At 54.1% G+C, this 22197-nt stretch overlaps 1 protein-coding gene across 1 annotated transcript in view; it reads right to left on the bottom strand.

The window, feature by feature from the left end:
* SLC9A5 (solute carrier family 9 member A5) overlaps window positions 1-16917 on the bottom strand; it is a 58793-nt gene extending 41876 nt beyond the window's left edge. Inside the window, exon 1 of the mRNA XM_050923158.1 lies at window positions 16764-16917. Coding sequence (XP_050779115.1) covers window positions 16764-16917 — 154 coding nt within the window. The remainder of the gene's footprint in view (window positions 1-16763) is intronic.
* Between the last annotated feature and the right edge of the window lie 5280 nt (window positions 16918-22197).

Genomic DNA, 22197 nt, shown 5'->3' on the forward strand with positions numbered 1-22197 from the left:
GAATATCAGGGTTGGAAGGGACCTCAGAAGGTCATCTAGTCCAACCCCCTGCTCAACGCAGGACCAACCCCAACTAAATCATCCCAGCCAGGGCTTTGTCAAGCCTGACCTTAAAAACCTCTAAGGAAGGAGATTCCACCACCACCACCCTAGGTAACCCATTCCAGTGCTTCACCACTCTCTGAGTGAAAAAGTTTTTCCTAATATCCAACCTAAACCTCCCTCACTGTAACTTAAGACCATTACTCCTTGTTCTGTCATCAGGTACCACTGAGAACAGTATAGATCCATCCTCTTTGGAACCCCCTTTCAGGTAGTTGAAAGCAGCTATCAAATCCTCCCTCATTCTTCCCTTCTGCAGACTAAATAAGCCCAGTTCCCTCAGCCTCTCCTTGTGAGTCATGTACCCCAGCCCCCTGATCATTTTCGTTACCCTCCGCTGGACTCTCTCCAATTTGTCCACATCCTTTCTGTAGTGAGGGGACCAAAACTGGACACAGTATTCCAGGTGTGGCCTCACCAGTGCGGAATAGAGGGGAATAATCACTTCTCTCGATCTGTAGGCAATGCCCCTACTTATACAGCCCAAAATGTCATTGGCCTTCTTGGCGACAAGGGCACACTGTTGACTCATATCCAGCTTCTCGTCCACTGTAACCCCTAGGTCCTTTTCTGCAGAACTGCTTCCTAGCCATTCGGTCCCTAGTCTGTAGTGGTGTCTGGGATTCTTCTGTCCTAAGTGCAGGACTCTGCACTTGCCCTTGTTGAACCTCATCATGTTTCCTTTGGCCCAGTCCTCTAATTTGTCTAGGTCCCTCTATATCCTACCCCTATCCTCCAGTGTATTTATCACTCCTCCCAGTTTAGTGTCATCTGCAAACTTGCTGAGGGTGCAGTCCACACCATCCTTCAGATCATTAATGAAGATATTGAACAGAACCGGCCCCAGGACCGACCCTTGGGGCACTGCGCTTGAAATCGGCTGCCAGCTAGACATGGAGCCATTGATCACTACCCGTTGAGCCCGACGATCTAGCCGGCTTTCTATCCACCTTATAGTCCATTCATCTAGCGCATACTACTTTAACTTGCTGGCAAGAATACTGTGGGAGACTGTATCAAAAGCTTTGCTAAAGTCAAGGAATAACACGTACATTGTTTTCCCCTCATCCACAGAGCCAATTATCTCCTCATAGAAGGCAATTAGGTTAGTCAGGCATGACTTGCCCTTGGTGAATCCATGCTGACTGTTCCTGATCACTTTCCTCTCCTCTAAGTGCTTCAGAATTGATTCCTTGAGGACCTGCTCCATGATTTTTCCAGATGTCCCAGATGATTCTGGCAAGTGACCAGCACCTCATGCTGCAGGGGAAGGTGAAACCTCCCCAGGTCACTGCCAATCTGACCCAGGGGAAATTCCTTCCCAACCCCAGTATGGTGGTCAGCCAGATCCCGAGGTGGCAGCTGAGGAGCCCAGAGCCTAGAGTGGGTGCCCTTGAGGGCCCAGGGAGGGGGAAACACAGGTGCCGTGGCCCTGAACCAGACACGCTGTACACCCAGGAGCCTCCATTCGCTCCCTAGGGACAGGTGTCACAGGTGGCTCAGGAGAGTAGGGCAAGCACATTCCAAGGCCTGAGGATGCTGCGAGGGGCCTGCAGGCTGAGCCCCCCGGCTGAGCTGAGCCCGCCAGGCCACACAAGCTGCTCAGCACAGCTCATCGCCACCTGGCTGAGGGGACCAGGACGCCATTAGGAAGCACTCTGATTAACAACGCAGACAGTCCTGTAGCTGCCTTTGGAGGCGAGGGAGACTCCATTACCTCCTGCCATGCAAGGCATTTTCCCAATCCTGGGCACGGTTCTGATTTGTCTGCATATTCCCACATGCTCGGGGCCTGACGCATGTGCAAGGAGCTGGCTAGCACACATATGTGCCTCAGTTTACTAATGTATAATGTGCCTACAGCAAACTAGCCACAGTGCTGAGAGAACACCGAGGTGTAAAAAACCTCACATGAAGTGCTAGCGTATTAGCAGTGGGTTGTAGAATGCTGTGTGCCATGCAGTGTCACACGGCTACACGCTGCACACCTGTTCACGGATATTTTTATCCCCATCACGCTCGCTCACCCAAAAAGTTGAGACTTGCCTCACACATTCCACTCTAGCTTCTTCTTTACTATCTGGTGAGTCCCAGCCATGTGCTCGGCCTCCTAACAAACACGGAATGGTGACGGCGAAGATCTAACTCATCCACACATCTCTGGGCACTTCACAAAGGAGGTCAGGCTGATTATCCTCATTTTACAGATCGGGGCAACTGAGGCATGGACAGGTGAAGCAATTTGCCCATGGTCACCCACAGGCTGGTGTAGGGTGACCAGATGTCCCGATTTTATAGGAACAGTCACAAAATTCAGGGCTTTGTTTTATAAAGACACCTATTACTCCCCACCCTTTGTCCCGATTTTTCATATTTGCTATCTGGTCACCCTAGGCTAGTGGCAGAACTGGGAACAGAACTGAGGTCTCCTGAGGCCCAGAACAGTGCTCCAGAGAGGCCACACTCCTCCTCCTTTCATCCAGCTTTAAAAAACTGATTCCAAACTATAAAGAAACTTCACCATCACCCCACTGCACCCAAAATGTAGCCTTTTCTGAGGTGCCACCTGCTACTTAGAGTAAAAGCTGCTCCGGGGCCTTCCTTCAGTTTCCCATGCAATTACCGACCCAGCTGAGCCTCATTTAACTTGTACAGCCCGACCCTACAGGGCCTCTCTCTTCCTTCCACAGTTCCTCTGTCCCTCTTCCTGGTCACGCCCCATCCTCCCACGCCCCATCGCCCCATCCTTGCAATCCCTCACCTATAGGGAGATGTTTGTTCCCCACATCCTTTGATGTCACTCTCTGCTGAGTTGTTGTTTGTTGTTGCAGGGTGTTAGGAACAGCAGTGCTTGCTCATGGTGGGGATGCTGGGTAAGGCGGCACAGCAGCTAAAGCTGCCCAGCACAGTTGGGATGGCTAAAGAAGGGCAGGGGAGCAGGGGGACAGTCGGAGCTGCTCTCGCCAGCTGCAGGCTGCTGATTTTTTGGAGGCGCCCGGGCGGGTGTGGGGCTGAGGAGGGCTGTGATGGAGAGACCTGGGTGCCATGGACAAACTTGGGGAGGGTGTGGCCTGAACAGGGAGGGGCACGAAAGAACGAGCAAAGACACTTGTGAGAGACGTGAACAAGCGGGTGTCCGGGGCTAGTATTACTGGACAGGTCCTGGGCCACCTGATAAGAGACAAAGGGGAGAAGTAGGGAGGAGCAGAGATGGGCAGGGCCCACATGGGGAGGATGAAAAGCTTGACCTTGAATCAGAGGTGGAGTAAGGTCTCCTGGAGCTCCCAGTGCCAGAACTGTGGCCCTACCCAACCTCTTCTGCCTATGGCCCAGCCCTGTTCCGTCCCTTCCCCCGTGTCCCCTCCCCCTTCCCACCCCTTCTGCCTGTGGCCCTGTCCCGTTCCACCCCTTCCCCCGTGGCCCCACCTCCGTTCCACTCCTCCCGTGTCCCCGCCCCCATTCCACCCCTTCTGCCTGTGGCCCCACCTCCGTTCTGCCACCTTCCCCAGTGGCCCCACCCCTGTTCCACCCTTTCCCCGTGGCCCCACCTCCGTTCTGCCACCTTCCCCTGTGGCCCCGCCACTGTTCCACCCTTTCCCCCATGGCCCCACCCCTGTTTCACTCCTAGCTCTGTGGCCCCGCCCCCATTCTGCTCACAGCCCCCCCCAGTTCTGCTCCTTCCCTGCAGCCCCGCCCTCCTCTTGCTCTTTGACACCACCCCCACCACCCCGCCACCGCTGAAGCCCCAAGACCAGAGAAACTCTATGCCCTCACCAGAGCCCCGGGGCCCCGGCAGGGAGCAAGAGCTCTTCCAGCCCCGGGGGCCCCGGCAGGGAGGAGAAAGTTACTCACCTTGCAGTAACTGAGGTTCTTCGAGATGTGTGTCCCTGTGGATGCTCCACTCTAGGTGACGGTGCGTCCAGGCGCTGTCGATCGGAGATTTTCGGTAGCAGTGCCTGGCTGGGGCACACGCACCCAGATGGTATCTCCCATCTAGTTGGAATTTTCCTGAGTGCGTGCGCCCCACACCCTCCTCAGTTCCTTCTCTACCGTGGAGAGTCATCCCAGTACTCCAAAGTAGAGGGGAAGAGGGCAGGGAGTGGAGCACCCACAGGGACACACATCTAAGAACCTCAGTTACTGCAAGAAGAGTAACTTTCTCTTCTTCGAGTGCTGTCCCTGTGGGTGCTCCACCCTAGGTGAATGTGTAGCAGTACCCACTAGGGTTGGTGGAACTTTGGAGATGCGGCAGGTAGTACTGAAGATAGTACCGTATGGCCTACTGTTGTGTCTGCCGTGGTGTCTTGCGTGAGAGCATAGTGTTTTGCAAACGTGTGTTCAGATGACCATGTAGCCGCTTTGTGGATATCAGGAATGGGAACGTTGTGTAGGAAGGCAATGGATGCCGACATGGCTCTAGTGGAATGAGTTCTAATGCCGTCGGGCGGTTGAAGATCCTTCACATGGTAACAGGATCTGATGCAGTCAGAGATCCACTTGGATGGACGTTGTTTAGAGACAGCTGTGCCTTTCGATCTTTCGGCAATGGAAACAAAGAGTCGTGGAGACTTGTGAAATGGTTTAGTCCTGTCTAAATAAAAGGCAATTGCTCGCCTGACGTCGAGAGTATGCAGGGTTGCGTTCTGCGGAGTTTTGTGAGGTTTGGGATAGAAAGTAGGTAAATACATAGGTTAGTTGAGGTGGAAGGTCGACACCACCTTAGGAAGAAATTTAGGATGTGGTCTCAAAGTGACTTTATCTTTGGATAAGATTTTGTGTAGGGAGGGTGGGCCATCAGGGCACTCATTTCACCAACTCTCCTTGCTGATGTTATGGCAACTAGGAAAGCCACCTTCATGGACATATGGAAATGAAAGGAGGTAGCCAAAGGCTCAGATGAAGGTTTCATGAGAGCATGAAGAATGAGGTTAGGATTCCATGTAGCCACTGTTGGGTGAATTTCAGGGTAGAGATTTTGCAAGCCGGTGAGAAAGCGTTTAGTGGTGAGGTGTGTAAAGAGTGAGTACTCATCCAATAGGTCATGGAAGGTGGTAAGCGCAGCCAGGTGCACTTCGATGGAGCTGAGTGAAATTCCGTCCTGTTTTAGTTTCAGGAGGTAGTCTAGAATGTTAGGGAGGGTCACGTTATTGGGTGCTAAATGTTTATGTGATCACCAAAGAGCAAAACGCTTCCACTTCTGCAGGTAGGTTTTACGAGCGGAGTCTTTCCTACTGTGTAGGAGGACATATTGGACTTGCTCGGAACAGGCTAGTTCATGGGTTTGGAACCATGAAGGAACCAGGCTGTGAGGTGGAGCTTTTGGAGCTGGGGGTGAAGAACTTATCCGCTGTCCTGATAAAGGAGGTCTGGCCTGTTGGGGAGAGCCCACGGGTGACGGGAGGACAGGCGGAGAAGGTAGGGATACCACGTCTATCTTGGCCAAGCCGGGGCAACAAGGATGACCTGGGCCTTGTCATCCGCAATCTTCCGAAGAACTCTGTGTAGCAGAGGGATAGGTGGGAAGGCATACAGGAGGTAGTTGTTCCATGGGATGAGGAATGCATCCCCTAGGCCATCCCGAGTCCCGCCCTGGAGCAAAACAGGGGGCATTTTCAGTTTTGACGGGGTGCCCCAGTTGGAGTATTGCGGGGTGCAGTTCCCATCCGTGTTCTGTTGAGAAGTGCCTGCTGAGTGCGTTGGCAGTAGTGTTATGGCAGCCTGGTAGGTAGGAAACGATGATCTGTATTCGATGTCGTATGCACCAATTCCATAGTCGAATGGCTTCCATGCAAAGGGAATGTGATTGGGCTCCCCCTTGTCTGTTTATGTAATACATACATGCTATGTTGTCTGTTAGGATTTGCAGGTATTTGTTCTTTATGAGGGGAAGAAAGCGAAGGCATGCTCTCCTCACTGCTCTGAGCTCTAACAGATTTATGTGTAGATGCGTCTCTGATGCGGACCACCGGCCTTGTGCCCTGTGTTCCCCTAGATGCGCTCCCCAACCGATCAGGGAAGCGTTCGTGGCAAGCATGAGCGTTGAGGATCATTGCTGGAAGGAAACCCCTACGCAGACGTTTTCTGGACTTGTCCATCATTGTAGGGAAGTTATAACATTGGGAGGAGGAGTCAGCAGCATCCCTAAGGGATGTCTGCTGGGTTTGAAACTGGAGTTGAGCCAGCCCTGGAGGCATCTCATATGTAGCCTGGCGTGTTGAACCATGAAGGTGGTGGCTGCCATGTGACCAAGGAGTTGTAGGCAGATTCTTGCATGCGTTCTGGGACGAATAGAGAGCGTGCGTATGAGCTGCGTGATAGCGAGGAATCTGTTGTATGAGAGCGAGGCCCTGCTCTGGGTTGAGTCGAGATGAGCTCCAATGAACTTTATCTGTTGCGTAGGTGTCAGGGTGGATTTTTGGATGTTTATTTGGAGGCCTAGGCTGTGAAAGAGGGAGATGGCAAAACGCATGGCTTGAAGTGTCTCGCCATAGGAGTCACCCTTGATGAGGCAATTGTCCAGGCAGGGGAACAGTGTGACCCCGTGTTTGCAGAGGTAAGCCACAACCATGGCTAGGGTCTTGGAAAAAACTCTTGGAGCTGTGGAGAGTCCGAAAGGAAGAACTCTGTACTGAAAATGATCCTGACCAATTGTGAATCGTAGGAAGCGTCTGTGAGCTGGATGAATTGATATATGGAAGTAAGCATCTTGTAGGTCGAGGGCTGTGAACCAGTTCCCTTGATCCAATGCAGGTATTATTGTGCCCAGTGTGACCATCTTGAATCTTTGTGTTCTCACGATTTGTTCAGTCGGTGTAGGTCTAGTATAGGCCTCCATCCCCCGGTCTTTTTCTGCGTTAGAAAGTAATGGGAGTAGAAACCTGTCCCTTGGAGTTGCGTCAGCACAGGTTCCACTGCGCCTAGTTGCAGAAGGTGTGCCACTTCTGTGCGAAGTAATTGTTCGTGAGAAGGGTCCCTGAAGAGGGACGGGGAAGGGGGAAGGGTAGGAGATAAAAGAGATGGAGTAACCGGTCTGAACTATTTCGAGGACCCAGCGGTCCTGTGTAATCCGCTGCCAGGCATGTTGGAAATTCTGGAGGTGGTGGCCAAATGGGCAAGTAAGCGGTGGAATCAAGGGGTGGTCGTGCAGATCCTCGACCAACGTTTCAAAACTTGTTTATTGCCCGGTGGACGGAAGATGGTGGCTTGATTTTGATTTTGTCTGCATTTGGGGGGTCTAGTACGATTCCTAGTTGTGTCGTATGGTCTGGGTTGAGGGTGATAGTACTGATGTGTGCGTGGTCTTTGGTAGGGTTGGTATCGTTGTCTCCTGGGAAGAGCTGGGTGAATGCCCAGGGTGTGCAGTGTCGCTTTAGAATCTTTCATGGTGTGGAGGAGTTGATCAGTTTTTTTGAAAAAGAGTTTGTCCTTATCAAAGGGGAGACCCTCCACTTTGGTCTGGAGTTCTTTAGGAATGCCGGACGCAGAGAGCCATGAGCATTTGTGCATAACCATAGCAGTTGCAGTGGTACGGGCTGCTGTGTCCACCGTGTCTAAAGACGCCTGTAGGGCCGTTCTGGAGATCAGTTGTCCCTCACTCAGGATTGATTTGAAGTCTGCTCTTCTGTCCTCTGGAATGTAGGAGGCAAATTCAAAAACCTTATTGTAATTATCAAAATCATAACTGGCAAGGAAAGCAGAATAATTTGCAATCCTGAATTGTAGTGTAGAGGATGTATAAACCTTGCGGCGCAGGACATCAAGGTGTCTAAGGTCCCTGTCTTGCAGGGTGGGTCGATATTGTGACTGTTTGGTCCTCTGTGCTACTGCATCCATGACAAGAGAGTTCGGTGGTGGATGAGAAAATAGGAAGTCTGCGTCCTTTGCAGGAACGTAGTATTTACGTTCGGCCTTCTTGCAAGTTGGTACTAGAGAAGCTGGGGTTTGCCAGAGAGTGTCAGCTGGCTCCATGAGTGCTTCATTTATAGGGAGCGCGATTTTCGAGGGTGCAGACAGTTGAAGGATTTTGAGGAGTTTGTGTTGCATCTCCTGAACCTCTTCTAAGGGGATATCCTGACTGAGTGCAACCCTCCTAAAAAGATCTTGAAATTGTTTGCAGTCATCCATGGTCTGTGGAGGTGAAGGGAGGATGGCTTCATCTGAGGCTAGTGGAGAGTTAGGGTTAGGTGAGTCAGGAAATGGTGCGTAATTCCCAGTCTCAGGAGGGGGCTCAGGCACCCTGGAAGTGGATGGAGCAGGGATTGAGGCACAGAAGGAAGGTGATTGGTAAGAGGATGTTGCCACGGTACCACTGAGGCCAAGGCATGGGGTAGGAGAACCCAGGTGCCGCCAACAGGGGGGCAAAGTAGGGAAACTGATGCTGCTGAGCTAGAGCCATGACCTGAGGTGGTAAAGGTGCCCGTGGAGGAGAAGCAGGAGGGGAGAACTCGGCTTGCTGCTGTAGCTCAAGGTCACCGTCAGTGAAAGCCACGTCAGGTGGAGAGAGCGGCAGTTCAGGAAAAGAGTCTCTGTATCTGGGAGCGGAGAGTGAGGCTCAAGTGGCACTAAAAGGTCACTGAGTGAAAAGCTGTTGCTCCTGCTCCCTGGGCTGAGCTAAGCCTGCTCTCTGCTCTAGCGCATTAGCAGGAGCGAGTGACAGAGAGTGTCCTGCTGTATTGAGTCTAGAGGTGCCCTGCAGGGGGTCTGCTGCTGGTGCGCGGGTAGAAGAGTGGCTGGGTGCCGACGCCCTTCTCGGTGCCGAGGCTGATCGCGCTGGTGGCACCGCAGCTGATTCGCTGCTGAGGCAGAGCGCGCTGGCGGGACCACCGCTGCTTTTGGCGCTGAAACTGACCGCGCTGCGAGTACCGCAGCCATTTTCATTGTTGGTGCTGAACGCACTGCCGGCACCGTGGCCATTGTTGGTACCGAGGAAGAACGCGGTGCCAGTGCTGTGGCCATTTGCGGCACCGAGGAGGAGTGAGGTGTCCACACCGCGGTCGTTTGCGGTGCTGAGGGGACTGAATCAACAAGTACCTTCCCGGCGCGGGAGGTCGGGTCCCTGCCTCTGTGCTCTGTCAGAGCCGTTATTGAAGCATTAGAGGAGGCTGAGGCACCTGCCTTTCGTGCTGTCAGCACAAAGGATAGGGATCTCGCGGGAGACCCCCTACCCTTGTTAGAGTCTCTTCTGTGAGACTGCTGCGCTTCTTGCCTCTGCTCCAGGGAGGGTGACGCTACGCTCCCCACCAGTTCCGATCTGGCTGGGGAGCGTGTGGGAGCGGGTTTAACCTTTCCCGTCTCCAGCAGCGGCTGCAGGGATTTTTCCATCATGATGATTTTGAGCCGCAGATCCCTGTCACGACGAGCTCTTGACTTCAGGCTCGCACAATGGAGGCACTTGGCGGGGATGTGGGTGTCCCCGAGGCACTTCACACAGTGTGAGTGGCCATCTGACCGTCACATGGAGTCCTGACAGGAGATGCAGCTTTTGAATCCTGAAGTTCCTGGCATTATGAAGTAGAGATGGCCGAGGAGAGTGTCTCAACGGGAGACAAGTCTGAGGGGCTTTTTTTTTTTTTTTTAAACTAAGTAACTAACTATGTAACTATACTAAAGGAAGGGAAACAACTGGGAAGTAATTAATAATTATTCCTATGTTCTTTGTTACTGTTTCCTGTAGAGACCAGGGAAGAAAGGCAGCACTGCCCCGAGTCCCATCTTCAGCCGAGGATGGTAGAGAAGGAACTGAGGAGGGTGTGGGGTGCATGCACTCAGGAAGATTCCAACTAGACAGGAAATACCATCTGGGTGCGTGCACCCCAACCAGGCACTGCTACCGAAAATCTCCGATCGACAGTGCCGGGACGCACTGTCACCTAGAGTGGAGCACCCACAGGGACAGCACTCGAAGAAGAACGAGAGCACTTCCAGCCCTGGGGGCCCCAGCGGGGAGCCAGAGCCCTTCCAGCCCCGGGGGCCCCGGCGGCGAGCCAGAGCACTTCCAGCCCCGGGGGCCCCGGCGGGGAGCCAGAGCTCTTTTTCTGGGGGGGGCCCAAATTGGCCAGGGCCCCTGGGCACAGGCCCCATGAGCCCATGCGCTAATCCACCACTGCCCTGATGAGGCCTGCAGGCAGTGCCACAGTCAGGTCAGCAGGATGGCAGGAGGAACCGAGGGCGGCATCAGGAAGGCTGCAGGGGAGGAGGCGGCAGAGGAGCGGTGCATTCTGGACACATTCGAGAGGCACTGGCTCATTCTCTCTAGCGGAGAATAGCTCAGAGCAGCCAGGAACCGAGAGCAAAGGCCACCCACTCACCCAGGAGGAGCAGTTCCTGCGGAGCTGCGCGGGGGCTGCAGCAGCAACGTGACAGGCGCTGAGGGCGCCGGTTATTTGGGGATCGCGCTGGCTGGAACAGACCAAACCCACCACCGGCCTTGTCTTGCTTTTTTACCCCTTTCTCCCTCACACCCACTTCTCCTGCCCCTGCTTCAGCCCCTGTCTCCACGACTGCTGTTCTCTCTCTCCTGCACACAGGGTTCCCTGCCTTTGTTCCATTTCCTTCCCAGCCCTCTCTCCATCTCGGCTCCTTCCCTTCCATCTCTGAGCCCCTCCTCTGCCTTCTCCCCTCTTCCATTTCCCTGGGCCAGGATCAGCATTCCCGGAAGGTCCTGACACAAGTCCGGCACTGGCTTGGCTCTGCACCCCAGAGCAAATGCGCAAGCCAAGTTCATGAGAGGAGCACATGCCGTTACTCACCTCCGGCATGGACAAAGCACCAGGGGCAGGCACAGAGCACTCAGGGAGGGGACAGCCAGGCTCTTCCCAACTTCTAGAGCCCAGGGGCTTTGCAGTCACACAAGTCAGGCCCAAAGAGTGCCAGGGCCAGGGCTGGAGCGGGTTGTCTCTGGACGGGGGGAGTTTAGTCACAGTGCAGACACAAGCTCATCTAGACAGGCCCGGGCAAGGCAAAAGAGTTGGAAAAGGCCAAGCGAAAAGCTACCAGCATAAAGTGGAAGAATGTGACAGCACCCTGCAGCCCAGGGCATCCACCCCTCTCTGCCTGGGGCTCTGCTCTGGGCTCCTGGGAGACACATTTCTGCATCTGGCTCCCCAGAGAACAGCTCTGGCCAGGAGACAGCCCTTCCTTCTGTGACTGCCACAGCTGTCGTGGGCTCTGCCTGGCACAGCTGCTTCCACTAATGCAGACTGGGATGCCCACCTCCTGAGTGCAGCTGGCTGCACTGCCAGGGAGCTTCTGGGTGCTGGCTACTACTGACAAAGCCCTAACATGTGTATGCTGCTCGCAGGACCGGTGCTCGCCCTCCCACAGAGTAGCCTGCAGGAATCACACAGGCTGTGGTGGCAGACCATGTCCTCTTTGTCGCTCTCCTCAGTGGGGAAGGAACTGGGTACAGCTCCTCAAGCACATGAATGGTTGTTGCCTTAACACAGGGGTCGGCAAACTACGGCCCAGGGGCCACATCTGGCCCTTCAGATGTTTTAATCCAGCCCTTGAGCTCCTGCGGGGGAGTGGGGTCCGGGGCTTGTCCTGCTCTGGCACTCCAGACACAAGCTTGCCCTGCTCCACATGTGCTGTGGCTCCACACAGCTCCCTGAAGCAGCGGCATGTCCGCCCTCCGGCTCCTATGCACAGGGTCAGCCAAGGGGCTCCGCAGCTCCGCATAGCCAATGGGAGCTGCAGGGACGGCACCTGCAGATGGGGCAGGGTGCCGAGCCACCTGGCTGTACCTCCGCATAGGAGCCGGAGGGAGGACATGCTGCTGCTTCTGGGAGTTGCTTGAGGTAAGTGCCACCTGAAGCCTGCACCTCAACCCCCTCCCACACCCCAACCCCCTGCCCTGATCCCCCTCCCGCTCTCCAAACCCCTCAGTCCCAGCCCAGAGCACCCTCCTGCACCCCAACCCCTCATCCCCAGCCCCATCCCAGAGCCTGTACCCCCAGCCAGAGCCCTCACCCCACTCCCGCACTCCTGCCCCAGCCTGGAGCCCCTTCCCGCACCCTGAACTCCTCATTTCTGGCCCCACCCCAGAACCTGCCACTTCCACACCCCAACCCCCAATTTCATAAGCATTCTTGGCCCGCCATTGAATTTCCATACCCCAGTGTGGCCCTCAGGCCAAAAAGCTTGTCCACCCCTGCTGTGTGCCCCAAAACCACTCGCAATCTGAACAAACCAATGCAGAAATGCAAACTCCTTTGTAGTCATGGTGCAGCAATCGGGGAAGGGAGGAGGGTGGAGAGCTCTAATTTTACACATAAAAAGCAGGAATTTGAGAAATTAAGGTTCCCACAGCAACTGTAACTTGGCCACCCGTGAATTAACTTCAGCGCCTAAGCACCATAGACAGCATCCAAAATACCGTGCAGTAAGGCCGATTTGCAGTTGCTATGAGAGCTCTGAGGCAAACACAGCTCTGATACACTGGTGGTTAAAAAAGGAGAACGTTGCTGACATGAAACCACAGAAAAACCTCTGAAAAACTCCTATACCCAGGAAATAAGAAGTGCCAACGTAGTCAGTGACGTGCCCAAATGCCTGTGTGTGACTGGCTGGCCTTGCACAGAAAGCTGGCCTTCAGAGATGAAGGACAGGACAACCAGGAGAATGTTTCTTCATTGTGAAAAACCCTTTGATTTTGTGCGACCTTGCCACAGAAATAATTCCGATCTGCCACTGCAGACAGGCACGACAGTTAGAGTGCACAAATGCATCACTCCCAGAAAACTTCGGACAAGGAGCTCCTGCCACTTAAAAGCCTCCAAATCGAGACCTGGCTTCAGCCTGAACTCCGGCATCTCCAACGAAGTGTTGGAACAGGATGAAAATTCTCCACTGGACACAAGGCTGGCTGTCCTGACAAGGATGACCCTTCTCCTCACAGATTTTGGTCCATTCTTTTCCCTGTACAATTTTAAGCATCCCACAAGAATGGCAATGAGAAGAGGTCCCTGAATGGGCCTCACAAATTTCCCAAGTGGTCACCAGCAAGGAGCTCGCTTGTAGACCAAGAAGTAAGAAGACAGGCAGAGTCTGTGGCTAGATGCTGGTGTATTGCCTTTCAGTGTATCCCAGTGCTTGTGAAACAGGCCTGCGGCTAGGGGAGCAGGGATCCGTGTGGGCTGTACCCACTGCAATAACTAAGTGTTTGGGGAGAAGACCTCTCGCTGGCAGCAGCACTCCAATGATCACACACCAGGCCAGGGGGCCCCTTTACAACGTCTCGGGTCGGGTACTTCTGAAAACAGGACTCTACCTCGCCACCAGCCGTGGTGGGCATTGAACCCTCGCATAGCTAACTTGACATCATCAACTGGGGGGACTCAACAACCTTCTGTCAGCTCAGAATTCCTTCTCTCCCCACCAAGGGAGAGCAGAAGAACTAGTTGGCTGTTTGCTCACATGTCTCACGCAGAGCCCTCCCTTAGGGGAATTAACCCCCAGACATATGCCTGACAATCACGCAGCCAAGGGATCCAGTTCTTTCCCCAGTTAGCAGAGCTCCAATTCTGCGAGGCACGCGAGAGCCAGCAGCCGGGTAAGAGTGTTCATCGTGACTCCGGTGCTCCCCTTCAGGGCCCTGCAGCCACCCCTCCTGAGCACCAGGAAGGCCTCCCTGCTAGCAGAGCTAAATGGGCCACAACTGTATCCACCCAGCCGACAAGAGCTGCTAGCACATGCAGGCAGCACCAATCCCCCTCCAGAGGCAGCTGCCCTCAACAAGGAGCACGAGCTGCTCTTATCCAGAGACACTCGGGCTCCTTCTAGCTTCTCTCTCATTACACCTCAGTCAGGCAGAAACAGGACTCAGACCAGGGACAGAGAAGACTCCATGGAGCCTGGTGTCACAATTTCAGGGCAGCTGCACCTGTATTCCCCATCTGGGGTCCCTTGAGGGCAGCCACTTAAGGTTTCCAGCCCCCAGCTGCCCCCTCTCTTGGGCAGAGACCCGCAGGGGTTTTAAGACTGCACAGTTCTCTGCATTACACTGTGATATCCCCAGCAAGCCAGACTGCCCAAACAGACGCTTTGCTGTCTCTTGGAGGATTACAAGCAGCATATTGCCAGCCCCTTCTCAGCAAACACATCTACTCTTAAGGTGAAAGCATTACAGAGAAACCATATACAAAGAATAAAAGAACTGACAAGCATGCTAAAAGCTTATCAGAGGTCACGTGCAGTCTTGTGGGGTCCTAGTGAGCCAGGGCCTTCCGATCCTTCCCCAAGAATTGGGGCCCCCTTGGACAGAAGGTCCTATCACTAGATCAGCAGCAGGTCCTGAGTCAGTTTAAACTCGGGTTATTGACCCAAAAGTCCTTTCTTTGTCTGTTGGCCTCTGGAGAATCCAGTGTGAACCAGTACGTGAGCCTGTCCAGGAAGCTGGTACCTTTCGGGTGGGTTACAACCTGGCTGTTTAGCCTTAATCACCAGACACAGGGTTTAGTCCCTACAGCAAGCCCTCCCCCATGGAGCAGAACACAATCACACAGAAACCATTCCTTTCACACAATGGACCCCAGAGACACAGCAAGGGGTCGCCCTAGCTCTCACACCTGTATGGCAGCTTCGCCTTCGATGAAGCAATAGCCCGATGAGCTTTTCCCTGGCAAAGTGCGTTTGAGCTCGGCTGGCCCAGGGCAGACTGGGCTCCACCAATGCTGAAGAGAACAGAACCTACTGTCATTTCCCTGGTACCACAAAAGCAAAACCACATCCTTATGCACAATCTAGGAGCAACTGATCTAGCAGTCCCACATTCACCCTCCAGATGTGCTCCAGATCATTGTCACCCTGCCCAAGGGCCTGTATCACCAACACCTCCCACTCCCTTACTATTCCCAAGGGGTTGGGACCCCCACTCCTCCTCCTCCTCACCCAGTGCAGCAAGCACTTCCCCTCAATCAATTCCTCTGTGCGTGCCTGGGTCACCTCTTGCCTGGATTATCATGACCTTCATCTCTCAGGTCACTCTGCTTCTCGCCTCCCCCTCAGTCATTCTATGCAGAATGTGGCTGTAAGAATCCCCGTCCTCTCCCGCTCTCCAACCACATCACCACTACAGCCACTGGAACGTTTCCAGTGGAACATCTCTCCACCGGAAAACACCCAGGCAATGATCCATATGGATCAATGTTGTCTAATTTTTTTTTACAAGAACTTCTGAGAAGGTTTTAATTTGGTCATTTGAATATTTCTGATTCAGGACAAAAGGAAATTTCAGAATATCAGAACAGAAATTCTGAGCTTCAACCAGCTCTGGTCACCACCTTCTTGTGTCCCTCCATGACCTTCTTGTCTCACACTCACCCTCCTCATCCTCATGGCTCTACAGAATTTCTCTGCTGTGCTAAGGGCTCTAGACCTCACTCAGGACTAGTCATGTGGCACTCTCCCTTCCACTCCAGCCAGAGTCCACCAGGGAAGAGTCTTCCTTCCACCAAGAAGAGCCTGCTTTATGACGTGAGGCATCAAGGTTTATATCGCTCAGATATTCCTATCCTATCTCACGTCATTGTGGATGTTCTCATTAACCCTCTTTGAATCCCACAATGTTCTCGGCCTCAATGACATCTTGTGGCAATGAGTTCCACAGCTGGGAACTGTGTACAAATTTAACAGCTTTAATTTGGTGCCTCTGAATTTCATTGGGTGATTTGTTCTAGGGTGAATAGGACCACCTGAGAGACCTTCTCTAGGTCAAAAAAAATGAGGAGTCCTTGTGGCACCTTAGAGATACAGACTAACACGGCTACCACTGAAACTCCTCTAGGACGGTCATTCGTGACTCTGAGTATAGACCAGTCATAGACCGTTTTATTCCTCTCTCCTCTGAACTCTATTGCCCTAATTGATTTAATCTCCTTTCCTGCAGAAGTCTTTATGTGCCACTAATTGCTAGAGTCCTGCAGATCGGTGAATATCTGCAGACTATGTATGCAGATTTTGTATCCGCACTGGGTTCTACTAATCATGTTTACTGTCCTCTGAGCCCTTCTAGTCTGCTGTACCCTCTCTGAGGCAAGGTGACCAGAATTGTTGGAGGTTACCGGTGGTGCCTGGGTTGCACCACAACGTGCTTGGCCCTGATAGGAAGACACAGCCCTGGCCTGCCCAGCTCCTAGTCGGAGCACACGCTGTGCCAGGAGAGAGAGGGCAGGGCACTGCCTGTATCCTGGCATTATGAGCGAGGCAGGATTATTCTCCAGCTGCTCCTTTTCCAATTCCTCACCCCACGTTAGGGGAGAAAACAGTGGGGGGCCCTCCCCCCACAATGGGCTTGCAAGCGCCTGCCAGCTGCGGGTCCCCCACGGGTGGGAAGCCCAGCTCCATCCCCTTCGTGCATTACCCTTTTGTACCTGCCCAGTGGCCAGGTGCCCCTTGGGTGCCTGCCGAGCTCCGCTGGCTGGAGGTGGCGAGAGGCACCGGGAGCGCGGGGTGGGGGCCCTCCGGCGAGGATTACAGGTATCCGCGCCCCCGAGAGCCGAGCCCGCTGCAGGGCACTTCCCGGGGGGCGCGGCAGGCCGGTGCCCCCCGGGACACCTGGGTCCTTGCTCGGCCAGGCGCGGAGCCCCGGCGCTCCGGGGGGGGGGGCCCGGGAGGGTGCAGGGGGGGGCCGGGATCCCGGGGTGGGGGTGCCGGGGGGGACTCACCGATCTTGGCCAGACTGGCCACCAGGATCCAGCCCGCCACCAGGCAGGGCGCCTGCACCTCCCGCCACTGCCAGCGGAGCAGCGACGAGCCCGGGGCCGCCCCCGGCGCGCTCTCGGGGGCAGAGGCCAGCGCGGGGCCCGTGGGGGGCTGCATCGCGCCGGCTCCGCTCCGCTCGCCGCGCTCCGCCGGGCTGCGGCTTCCCCCGGCCCCGGGAGAGCGCGGGAGGGAGTGTCACGTGCACGTGGGGCAGGCACGCCCCCGCCCCCAGCCCCCCAGCCGCTCCTGAACCCCCTCTGCCCCAGCCCCCCTACTTCCGAACCCCCCCAGCCGCAGCCCCCGAACCCCCCAGCCCCACACCTACTCCCGAACCCCCCCAGCTCCACACCTGCCCCTAAATCACCCCCCAGCCCTACACCCGCCCGGGAACCACCACACCCGCCCCCCGAACCCTCCCAGCCACACACCTGCCCCTAAATCATCCCCCAGCCCCACACCCGCCCCCGAACCGCCCTGCTCCACAACCACCCCTAAATCCCCCCAGCCCTACACCTGCTCCCAAACCCCCTCTGCCCCCAGACACCCTGCCCGCCCCTAAATCCCCCCAGCACTACACCTGCTCCCAAACCCCCTCTGCCCCCAGACACCCCACCTGCCCCTGAACCTCCCCGTCTCCATATCTGCCCGTGAACGCCCCCCCCAGCCCAGCCCAAGCTCCAGACCTACCCCTCAACCCCCCTGACCCCACACCTGCCTCTGAACTTCCCCCAACCTTCACCTATCCCTGAACGTCCCCCAGCACCACTTCTGCCCCTGAACCCCAAGACATCCCACCTGCCCCTAAACCCCCCTAGCTCCACACCTGCCCCTCAACCTCTCCAATTCCCAGACCCCTGCCAGCCCTGGACCCCCACCTGCCCCTGAACCACCCCTTCAGCTCCACCCTGCCCCCTAAACCATTCCTGCCCCTGAATTCCCACCTGGTCCCCTGAATTCCCATCTCTTGACCTTTCCTACCCCCCATATCTGCTCCCTCTGAATCCCCATACCCGCCCCCAGACAAAGGGCTCTGCTGATGGGTGTCACTGGCCCCTTTCCCAGGCAGTGTGGCCAAGCCCTGCTATCCAGCCTTTCTCAGCATGTGACCTTCAGAACTATTCCAGTGCCTTAGGGTAGCAGAACATGGTGGTACGCACTGCCCACCCTATCACTCCTCCCTCACCCCCCTTTCACCCTACAGCTCGCCACGTCTGTCCATCTTCCCCCCAGTTCAACCTTCTTCCTCTTGGGCCCTATGGCCAGGGCTCTCAGGAACATAAGAACGGCCATACTGGGTCAGACCAAAGGTCCATCTAGCTCAATATCCTGTCTTCCAACAGCAGCCAATGAACAGAACAGGTAATCATCAAGCGAGCCTTTCCCTGTCGCTCATTCCCAGCTTCTAGCAAACAGAGGCTAAGGACACCATCCCTGCCCATCCTGGCTAATAGCCATTGATGGAACTATCCTCCATGAACTTATCTAGCTTTTTTTGAACTCTGTTATAGTCTTGGCCTTCACAGCCTTCACAACATCCTCTGGCAAAGAGTTCCACAGGTTGACTGTGTGCGTGTGAAAAAATACTTCCTTTTGTTTGTTTTAAACCTACTGCCTGTTAGTTTCATTTAGTGACCCCTAGTTCTTGTGTTATGAGAAGGAGTAAATAACACTTCCTTAATTACTTTCTCCGCACCAGTCATGATTTTATAGCCCTCTATCATATCCCCCCTTAGTCATCTCTTTTCCAAGCTGAAAAGTCCCAGTCTTATTAATCTCTCTTCATACAGAAGCCGTTCTATACCCCTAATAATTTTTGTTGCCTTTTTCTGAACCTTTTCCAATTCCAATATATCTTTTTTGAGACGGGGCAACCACATCTGTACACAGTGTTCAAGAAGTGGGCGTACCATGGATTTATATAGAGGCAATATAGAGTGACCAGACATCCCGATATTATCAGGACAGTCCTGATTTTAAGACATTTGTCTTAAATGTCTCACATCAGTTGGGATGCCCTTTGTCCCGATATCGGGGACCGCTCAGCATGAGTCACTGCCCAAGTCCCGGGGCTGGCATGGCGGCGCTTTCTGGGACAGCTCCTGGCAGCACGCCTGCCCGCCGGCAGGAACCTGCAGTGTGGGCAGCCCGTAGGCACAGAGGCGGAGGGGGTCTCTGCGTGTTGCACCAGCTCCCTCCTGCCCAATCAGAGCTGCAGGGGAAGAGCTTGCAGGCACCGGCAACAGGCAGAGCCCTCCGCCCTCTCCAACCCCCCCGCACCACCTGACCCTAGGAGCCAGAGGGACCTGCAGGATGCTTCCCAGGAGCCACCCCAGGTAAGCACCACCAGGACTCCCCACCTTGCCCCCCAGCAGGTCCCTCTGGCTCTTAGGGTCAGGGCGGGGGGGCAGGTGGCTCTCTGTGTGCTGCTGGCACCTGCAAGCCCCGCTCCACGGCTCAGCAGCTCCCATTGGTGCTTTTCCCAGCCAACGGGAGCCATGGAGCTCATGCTTGTGGCAGGCGCAGCACGTGGAGAGTCTGGAGACCCCCCCTTGCCGCTCTGACCCTAGGAGCCAGAGACCTCCCAGCAGGGCTGGTGTGTGCAGCCAGGAAAGGGGGCAGGGTGTGATGGAGTGAGTGTCTGATGGTACGTCCAGACTACCCGCCCTGTCGGCAGATAGCGATCAATTTATCGGGGATCGATATATCACATCTCATCTAGACGCGATATATCGATCCCCAAACGCGCTCCCGTTGACTCCGGAACTGCACCGGAGCGAGCGGCGGTAGCAGAGTCGACGGAGGAGCCGCGGACGTCGATCCCGCGCCGTGAGGACCCAAGGTAACTCAATCTAAGATACTTCGACTTCAGCTACGCTATTCACGTATAGACCAGCCCTGGGAGGTGTGTGTGGGCTGCTGGGCTGTGATGGTGTGGAGGGTGCTGGGGGAAGTTTGTGTGTTTTGGGGTGCCAGACAGTGGGGGCCTGTTGGGGGGTGCTGGGCAGTGGGGGAGATCTGTGTGTGTCAGGGCACTGGGCAGGAGGGGTCTGTATGGGTCACTGTGTAGTTGTGGTGGTGGGGCTGTGCGGAAGGGCACATGGAGGGAGGGAGGAGAAATCTGTGCGTATTGGAACACTAGCATGTGGGGGGTTCTGTGTGCGGTGCTGGGCAGCTGTGGTGGGGCTGTGGGTGGGGGGAGTGCTGGGCGGTGGGGTTGTGCACAGCACTGTGCATTTGTGGTGGAAATGTGAGAGGATTGTGGGGGGGCTCTGGGCATACTGAATCCAGGGGGCACTGGGCAGGGGAGCTGTGTGGCGCAGCATGGGCCCACCCCCAGCAGAGTGTGTGCAGACTGGTCCACTTAGCTCATGGCAGAGTCAAGGAAAGGAGGCACCTGCCTCTGCACATGCTGATTCCACCCAGGGCAGGCCCGGGCTGAGTGCTGCTAAGCTGCTGCCCAGGTCACTTACCCACATTGGCAAGCAGGGATTGCACCTGGCAGCTTACATGTGCCCAATGTATAATCGGGGCACCATTTGTCCCGATAGTCAGGTAAAATTTAGTAGTGAAATAGAAAATTAGTGGATTGGGAATGTCCCATGAAACCCGATTGGGATCTGTTATCTACTGGCAATTTTGGTTTTTCAGGTTGTTTTCAGGTGTAACACAGTTTACAGTAGGGATCTGTAGTTTACAGTTCTGAACCACAGTGCATACCGTAGGACAAACTACAGTGGGCACGTAATAACATGTAAGAAGCACAGAGACTGCACGGTTCTTTTCAGTGGCTAGCTAGGTAGCTAGCTAATGATCTTCAGCTGAAAACCCCACCCAAAATGGCAACAGCAAGGGAGGAACCAACTACCAAAACCCAGCAAAGATAGTTCAGATACCGGACAGAATGGGAAGCCACTTACACCTGGATTCGGAAATCCTACAAGGGTGATTCAAAAGCCTTTTGTGAAGTATGCAAGAAGGAATTTAGCATTTGCCATGGCGGGGAGTCTGATGTTAAGCATCCTGCTGATTCAAAAAATCATGAACAAAACTCCAAGACTCACAAGAGCAATACCTTGGTCTCACATTTTTTCAGCCGGCCAAATGAATCCTTCAGTAACAAGGTTATCGCTGTTGTGCTAACTCAAGTTTACCACACAGTCGTCCATCAACACTCCTATCGCTCGTGTGACTGTGAACTTAAACTGGCACCTACTTTGCATCCAGATTCAACGATTGCAAAGCATGTCAGCTGTGGCCGGACTAAAGCAGAGGTATTGATAAAAAATGTGCTGTCACCTCTCAACAGAATTTTGACCTCAGCAAGCCAGACGGTCCCTATTTCTCAGTTGCCACAGATGCATCTAACAAGAGCAATGTGAAAACTTTCCCCTTATCGCTGAGATACTGGAGACCTGAACATGGGGTCCAAGATAAACTGTTAGACTTCTATGAGCAAAGCAAAGAGACCGCAGAGGCAATAAGCAACACATTACCTGGAAAACTTTCAACACAAAATCTAGACCTAAACAAAGTGTCTTCCTACTGTGCTCATAATGCAAACGTGAATTATGGAAAGCGACAATCAGTGTGCCAGAATTTTCAAAAAACAAAACGAAAATATCTTGCCTGCAAACTGCCCTGCCCATGTTGTGCACAATGCCATGAAACATGGTAGCAATACCCTACAAGTTGACATGGAGACTCTGGTGATTAAGACGTTCAATCATTTCAGCAGTTCAGCTAAGAGAGTAGCAGCATTGAAGGATATGTTTGACTTTGTGGATATGGAGTATGCCACTTTACTGCACGACGTTCTGACGCGCTGGTTGAGTCTTTTCCCAGCTGTAAACAGGCTTGTAAATGCGTCACAGGCTGTTAAGTGCTACTTTGTTTCTTTGGGCAGTGAGAAGTGCCCAACATCTCTATGGATCTGGGATAGGCAACCTATGGCACGTGTGCCGAAGGCAGCACGCGAGCTGATTTTCAGTGGCACTCACCCTGGCTGGGTCCTGGCCACCGGTCTGGGGGGCTCTGCATTTTAATTTAATTTTAAATGATGCTTCTTAAACATTTTAAAAACCTTGTTTACTTTACATACAACAATAGTTTAGTTATATATTATAGACTTATAGAAAGAGACCTTCTAAAAACGTTAAAATGTATTACTGGCATGTGAAACCTTAAATTAGAGTGAATGAATGAAGACTCAGCACACCACTTCTGAAAGGTTGCCGACCCCTGCTATGGATGTCGTTCTCGGACATGGAAAATGGTGAAGAAGGTGAGGGGCCTAGCAAAGTTGAGGTTCATCTGTTTTTCCTCACGAATGTCCTGAAAATCTTCAATGATACTGTGCTCTGTTTGGAAAATGAGAGTATGACAGCATGTGAAGTGTAT

Source organism: Gopherus flavomarginatus, chromosome 14 (assembly GCF_025201925.1).
Source record: "Gopherus flavomarginatus isolate rGopFla2 chromosome 14, rGopFla2.mat.asm, whole genome shotgun sequence".
In the NCBI taxonomy this organism is placed as follows: Eukaryota; Metazoa; Chordata; order Testudines; family Testudinidae; genus Gopherus; species Gopherus flavomarginatus.